Source organism: Folsomia candida, unplaced genomic scaffold, assembly GCF_002217175.1.
Source record: "Folsomia candida strain VU population unplaced genomic scaffold, ASM221717v1 Fcan01_Sc010, whole genome shotgun sequence".
Lineage (NCBI taxonomy): Eukaryota > Metazoa > Arthropoda > Collembola > Entomobryomorpha > Isotomidae > Folsomia > Folsomia candida.
Window position 1 is genome coordinate 949,807 of NW_019091202.1, and position 7,958 is coordinate 957,764.

General features: G+C 36.1%; 1 protein-coding gene across 1 annotated transcript; it reads right to left on the reverse strand.

Moving 5' to 3' along the window:
- Positions 1-288: 288 nt before the first annotated feature.
- On the reverse strand, positions 289-3,171 carry LOC118436726. Its single transcript, XM_035855307.1, has 2 exons — positions 2,492-3,171; positions 289-2,184 (listed from the first exon to the last, which is right to left on the reverse strand). Exons 1-2 carry the CDS (start codon positions 2,709-2,711, stop codon positions 872-874), a joined length of 1,533 nt encoding a protein of 510 aa, XP_035711200.1. The 5' UTR covers positions 2,712-3,171; the 3' UTR covers positions 289-871.
- Positions 3,172-7,958: the final 4,787 nt, after the last annotated feature.

Sequence of the window (7,958 nt, forward strand, 5' to 3'; positions counted from 1 at the left end):
ATAGTCCGGTCTCAACTTATCATCGGATGTCTTCCGGATCTTTTGATTGGAAAATATTTAAGCGGGATGGATTTGATTTGAATTTCAGCCCGCTCGAAACGTTAATTAAGTGGGAATGTGTTTCTGGCGGGCAGAAATTCCATCACGCTTAAATATTTTCCAATTAATAGTGTCGCAGAAATAAATATGTGTGAGTGCAATGCTTCATGTGAGCTGGAATGTAATTAATATTTATGTATTTAGAATTATGAATGCATTTATTTCATTCAAAGGTAAGATTAATTTTAAGAGTGCATACATTTAACAAATTTAGGGAAAAAAGCCTGTCACAAAAAATTATCAAGTGTCTGGATCCCACAACCTAGCAAAAATTGAAATGGGTAGGTTTTGGCTTCAGGCCCCTCCCCCCTCTCAAACATAGTTTTGCAGAACAGGAAAGAGAAAACTTAGCCGTGAGTAAATGTGATTGTGTGCAGTTAGTGTAACTTACATAGATAGTTATAACTATACAAATTACTAGTCTGGAATTATCTAACCTATGTATGCGTAAAATTATTCTTGATAGATTATTTTTCTAAGGAATACCCATAGAGCACAATTATTATCTAATTTACATATACATATAAATGAGTTCTAATTAATTATTCTTTGAATAATATAATTTAGTATTTTTAGGTAATCATAAATTTTTGAGTAAATTTTGAGTAAATTTTTCATTTATCTTCTGCTAAACTAATGAAAAGATTTCTGCGTAATAAGGTTCATGTTGCATAGATAATTTGCTAACTTAACATTTCCTTCATGACATGATTTTAATAATATTGTGATTGAAAAGACCCCAGCCAAGGCAACCTTAATAACCCATACGTACTTATCTGTTCATCACATTCTCGTATATATCGTGAAGATAAACGTAAAAATCCCCAAAACGCCGTGGGTACAATTTTCTAAATTGATTCCATTCTACGTTAGAGTTCGATACGGCGCCGAGCTTACAATCTGTTATGAAGACTGGTGAATTTGTTTCGAGCAATTTTGCTTCACATTTCTTCAATGCAATTACTTCAAGTCCGTCTGCAATTGCAATCTTATCTGAGCATTGCACATTGTGAAGGGTCCCATTGTTTGCAGAAACTAGGACACCTTTACATTTTATTTCGTCCAGATTACAATTTAATCCTCCAACAGATATTCCCAATTCTGTGGGAAAATCTCCTTGACAAAATAGTTCGTTTCGCGAGTCTGGAATTAACGAATTATTTTGAAGGGGATTATCTAGCAGGATCGACTGGCCAATACGCTTAAGGGAACCATAGTCGCCGGAAATGACTATTTGAACTTGTCCTTTCGTGACATACAAATCAGAAATGTCCAAGTTTGGTCGGCAATAAGTATAAATTAGAAAGTACTCCGACGTCGTGTTTTCAATCGTTACGCGTTGCAACATATGGTTATCGCCCTGCACAATAATTCCACACGAGTTGGGTTCTTCATCTGCGCGATAGTCACTCTGATACACGGCTAGTGTAACTATGATGTCATTTATTTTATTATGTGACCTTGTTACCAATATATTTGGAGTCTCCCCTTTTGCATGACAAGCGACTTTCAACTTTGAAAGGGTACAATGACTTGCAGCTAGGTGGATGTTTCTTGTGGGACGTAAATCAATAACGGTGTTTGATCCTTGACCAATAATACTCACTTTGTCCATGTGCAGGACAATTCCACCGAAATAGGTTGTCTCTACCAATCGGATGGTGCATCCACTTGAAACAAATTTGAGACATAGTTGTAACTCTTCACTTGTTCTCGCAAGGATTTCTTGTCGGGGAATTTTAATTTTCTTGATATTCAGTAGTTTGGAGGCCTTAGTTATACTTTTTAATCTGTCGATCGGGCTCCTCTTAGTGCAGGATATGATAAATTGTTTTAGCCTTATACCAAGGAGGGGATGTTCTTGTACTAATTTCTCGTCTTTATCATACACTAATTTGTTGAATAAACTGAGACTTTCATTAGGCGGGATTAATGCCGTTGTTTCCCAGATAATTAACCCCAAAGAATAAATGTCTGCCTGGTACGAGTACTTTCCATAGCGTATTTCCGGTGCCATATAAGATCTCGTTCCGACATTGCTCGTGAACGTGCTGCGATCTTCTGGGAGGATCCATCTTGCGAGGCCTTTTGAAAATATACAGAGTGGTTTAAATGTCAGGTTATAATGGAAAATTTTTCAATGGGAAAGGTTCGCAAATCTTCATTAGTTACCGAAATTCGGGTTCTGAAATTCAATATTTTAAGAATTTTGTCATCAATTTTCCATAAGTTTTGATAAAAATTAATAAAAATCTCAATCCCAAATCAGTAACTAATGGAAATTACCGAATTTTTCCTATTGAAAAATTTTCCATCGTAACCTGACATTTAAACCACCCTGTATTTACATAAATAAAGCTACAAACGGTTGACAAAAATTTCGAAAACCTACCAGAATCTCCAATTTTAACTGGCAGTTCGTACTCGAACCAGGAGAACATAATGTTTTCTGGTTTAAGGTCACGATGTATGACGTAATTCTTATGCAAGAATAGCATCCCCTCAATCAGGTCTTCCACAATGGCGGCTTGCTTCATTTGGGTATAAATCAAGTCTTTGGATGGGTTGAATTTGTGCAGCCAATGTCGCAAACTCCATCCGCAAAGTTCCATTTGAATGCACGTCCATTTCACGGGGACCCCTTTGCGTTGTTCAGTTTTGTATCTATGTAGCTTCAATAGTGGGGTCCGATAATTGGATAATATTTTCCACTTGAGAAGGCGACAAGACTTTATTCTCGACGAATTTATAAATTCGACAAATATTGTTGTGTTTTTTAAGGGTGAGTGGAATGTCGAACTCGCGACGTGCCTTTTCGTCCGTTTGGTTAGGGAGAAATTTTACAGCGTAGAAATTTGTGTCAATTTTTCCCTTAAGAACGACACCAATGCACCATGACCAAGGCAAGATTCGAGCGTTGTTATTTTATCGATGAAATCTAGGAGGGGAGGATGATTCAGGCAAAGGATTGACAGGTCAGTGGCTGTAGGGTCACGAATTTCTGGGTATTTTGCAGCCATGGTAATATGTTTTATCGGACACAATCCGCTAAAAACTGGAGTATTGGCAAAATGGCGAACCAACTCCTACGAAGTCGATGATGTGGCTTCTGCTAATCCTCTCGAGATAAAGACTTATCTCGGACTAAATTCCATTCCTCCTGAGTACTGTTGAGTTGCCATTGCTGTAAATGTGTAATCTTATGAATACAAATACATTTACATATGTATCACGCTGTTCAACTGCACTCTAAAAAATTCCCGTTCTGCTCTGGTGATCGGAGTTTTTACCATTTCTTTGGTACCTTTTCTTTGCCTTATAATAAAGTGTAGCCGAGCGTATTTACACTCCGGTGTGTGCTCCCACTTCGTCATTCCAGCATAACTTAGGAATAACACATTTCAACATCATTTGTAAATGGTCGTGGCGAATTTTATAACGCAATTGGCTCACACTACACTCTCAATAATTTTTTGACGATATTGTTACCGGCGGAGGTACTATGCAACTCTACCGCTGGGTTAATAATTTATCACCGAAGGGTAGCATATATACAGAGGCTAAATCCTGCTCAGCCCCCAATGTCAACGCTCAGGTAATAAAAGTATTACCGATACCGAAGGCAATTTCTTACCCTCAGAACACAATTTGTTACTATAGTGTTACCACGCATTAGAGTTGCATATTATCTCCGCCGGTAACAATTTTGTCAAAAGATTATTGAGAGTGCATAATTTATTTGTATGGCTACAAATGTGTGTACATATATGTATCTATGTGAAATATGTAATTAATGTGTCGCGATTGATGTATGAATGCATTAATGATGTATGTATTAATCAAAGTCATATGGATGAATACATGCATCATTACATATGGACCATATCTATTTACAATAAAAAATAATTTAAACTTTTTTGAATGAAAGAAAAAAATGTATTTTTCACATATTCTAGATAGGTTTTATTAAACACATTTTGTTATCATTTTATACTTTAGAATATTAGAATTTTATATATTTGTATTTCCATAATTTTTCATACTACAAATTGTGAAAACCTTTTCTATATAAATTATTATGTGCGAAGTGTATCAATGTGTAATATCCATGAAATAAAATAAATTTAGTTCCTACTTTTTCCATCGAACTTTTGAATTCAATTTTTTGTAGACATTATTTCTTTTAATGTACATTTGTCGCACAATTGTGGATAACAAACGTTTACGGAAGTATTTTATCAATTGAATATTTTTGTCTTGGTTTTAAAGGGGTTTTAATTTTGTGCATTTGAAAATAAACGATGTGCAATTTCTTTATCGTTCCTAAATTTTATTTGCAGCATTTAAATTTTTTTTGAACGTATTTTTCGCATTGTGTTAACCTATTTTGTACACCTGCTAAAATTTGAAATTATCAAATTAAAAATAAAATGTTTGAGGGTTGAATAGCAGAAAAAGTCCTAATCTGTGTGTATGTACAGTAATTTTACATTTTGTCTATGCAAACCATTCCTTACGAAAACGAAAATGAAAAGCATAACATGGTGGGTATTGATCGAGTAGGGAGCCATACGTAGTTGCATTAAGATGTGCCCGATTTCCAGACATATGTACAAGAAAGGAATGTGCCATCATCAATACATTTTATTTAAGTAAGAACATACAAACCTTTGGGTTAAGTATTTTAGAACAATGAAATCTACTGATGAAAAAATGAGATCCACAGCGTGATATGTAGAACAGATTATGTGATATCGTACATTCCGGATTTATTTGCTCAAAATACTCATAATGTGCATAATGTTAAAAACTCAAACTTAATATTTGTGTTAGAAAAATTAATTATTGAACTTAGGTTAAATACATAATATGTATTTGATGTATGTACATATTATGTACATACACACATACATACTTCTGTATATGTACGCAAGTATGTGTGATTATTCATTGCTTATTTTATGCAACAATTATTTGATTGCAAGGCCTTTGGCAAACGGGGATGAAAAGATATTCATGCGTAAAACATGTATTTGCATATGTACGTCCATTGAGAGAAAGGATGCAAAACCAAGCAATAATATTACCACAGTTCTTAATTAAAATTAAGGAAATTACAATAAGAAACAACGTTTAATTAGATGATGTAGCTAGTCGGTATGTGGGCGTCATGATCAATTTTGAAAAGTAATTTAAGAGTATAGCAATTTTTTTCTCCATTCACCACTATCCTTCGATACGGCGTCGAACTCGCACTCTGTCGTGCAGACTTTTTCATCCGCTTCCAAAGTTTTTGCTTTACACTTCATCAATATAATTCCTTCCAGTCCGTCTTTAATTGTAATTGTGCCAGTGCATTCCACATTTTTAAGTGATGCATTCCTTTTAAGAACGAGAATACTATTACATTTGACTTCTTCAAGATTACAATTTAATGCATCAACAAATATGTGCAGTTCCGCGGGACAATCCGAACGTTTTGACAGAGCGGAATCATTTCGAGTCTCAGCGCTTAACGATTTGGTTTGAAGATTTTCTAGCTGGTTACTCCACCCAACGCGTTTAAGGAAAGTATTTTGACATTCTACATTTATTCGGACACGACCTTTCGTCACAAATAAATCCGAAATGTCAAAGACTTCGTACACACTACTAACTAGAAAATAGTTGCAAGTAGTGTTTTCAATCTTTACACGTTGCAATATATTGTAAGAACCCCAAAAAGTAATACCATGGTAGTAGCAATTTTCTTGAAAGTAGCCCTTCTGATGTACTGTTAGTGTAACTGTAACGTCCTGCACTTTATTATGACATCCTAGTAATGATATACTTGCATACTCCGTATTTCCATAAATAGCGAGTTTCAAATTTGAAAGAGTGCAATAATTTGCATTGATATGGATGCGATTATCGGCACCTAACTCAATAACAGTGTTTGGTCCAGAACCAATAATGCTCACGTTGTCCATGCGCAGATCGATGCCACCCAGGTAAGTCGTCTCTACCAATCGAACGATGCATCCACTTGAAACAAATCTGAGACATAGTTGCAACTCTTCGCTTGTTCTCGCGACAAGTTCTTGGTAGCGAATTTTAATATTTTCTAAATTCAGTAATGTGTTGGCCTGAGTCACACTTTTCAATCTGTTACTTAGATTCTTTTTTGTGGAGGCTGTAATAACTTTTCTTAACCCATGACCAAACGGATGCATCTCTACTACTTCTTGATTTCCATCATTTACTAACTTGTCGAATAAACTAGCCCTTTCATTAGTATGAATCAATGCCGTTATTTCCCATAGAACTAACCCCAAAGAGTAAATATCAGCCTGACAGGTATAGTTCCCTTGCATCGCTTCGGGTGCCGTGTACAAAGTAGTGCCCACGCTGCTGATGAGTGTGTTTCTATCTTCTGGAAGGATCCATCTCGAAAGACCTTTTTAAAGCAAATATACACAATTCGTATTTCAAAAGGTTTACAAAAATTTGGCATATCTACTTACCAATATCCCCAATTTTTATTGGAAGATTGTACTCGAAAGAGGCGAATAAGATATTTTCCGGCTTAAGGTCGCCATGAATAATTTTATTATTATGCAGGAATGTGAGGCCTTTCGTTAGGTCCATGACGATGGCCGCTTGCATCATTTGAGTCAAAATTGAGTCGCTATTTGGTTTAAACTCGTCCAGCCAATGCCGCAAATTCCGACCGCAAAGTTTTTTCCCAGAAAGTACTCTGTCACTATTTTGGTGCTATGGCACGTACAGATGTTCGGCCAAAATAAAACGTGTTTGTTTTTGGTAGAGGGGGTCAATCTCTTGATGACACACTCTTTCAAATAAAGTTAAAAGTTCATGTTCTTGGTGGAAGGGCATGGATTTGAGACGCTCCCATTTTGTTCGGTCGCTAGCCATTTTATGTATTTCATTAGAAATTGTGATTGGCTTTGAATTTATATTTCGAACAAACGTCATTTTTACTTCTACATGAGTAGAACTTTACGCGATTGAAGCTTCGAGGTCAACGGGGCAGTAGTTTCCATTATCCATGACGAGAAATTTCTGGGAGTCAATTTCAACATTTTCTTAACAAGGTTTCCAAAAATTGTTTTAGCTCCGTCTTTTTTATCTTCGTTGTATTTTGGCGCAGTTTTAATGTCGCTAGTTTTGAAGCCCATCTTATTGCCTTTGATCTTGAGAAGATAGGTTTTTGAAATTTTTAGTTTTCCGTGTGCAGCCCTCACGGATCTCTTCGGGTTTTCTGTAAAAGTTTTTTCATGTTTTTTGTCGGTGTTTTGGTCTTCTGACGGACAGGTCGACAAAGCCAAATTTTATATTTTGCATTTTCACGATCCTTAGATACGTATAGTGTACGATTAATTTTGTCCGGTGCATCCCTTGACGGATAAAGTGGTCACGATCCTTTTTCCGATCCTTTTTAACTGGGTGAACCAATAGAGTGAACCTTGACACCTTCAATATGTGGGCAACTCTTATACGACCACTTGTAAAAATGGGGTAGATGAATGAAAGTTTAATCTTAGGGATAAGTTTTATTGAAATGTCATCATTTGCTTGACCCGAAAAAAAGTTTCACCTCCGCTCTGGCCCCAAAATTCGATGGCCGATTTTTTATATTTGAAAAAATAGGAATATCAACATTTCCTCTGTGACATTGGGATGAAACAAGAGGAAAATTGAATGCTAGCATGTTAAAAATGTGTTGCTTATGGACCGGCAGCAATAACTCACGTCCTCCGGACTTTGCAGTCCTCGTGCAAATCTCAAATGAGGTCGGAACAGATGATGGGTGACTGCGTCACCCTGAACTCGGAGCCGTAGCGCTACTGTGGAAAACG

Bases quoted from the DNA above. Each gene is read 5' to 3' on its own strand.
- LOC118436726 (XM_035855307.1), bottom strand. From the start codon at position 2,711: ATGGAACTTTGCGGATGGAGTTTGCGACATTGGCTGCACAAATTCAAC. The intron at 2,185-2,491 runs GTAGGTTTTCGA...TATTTTCAAAAG, and splicing joins AGTTAAAATTGGAGATTCTG to GCCTCGCAAGATGGATCCTC.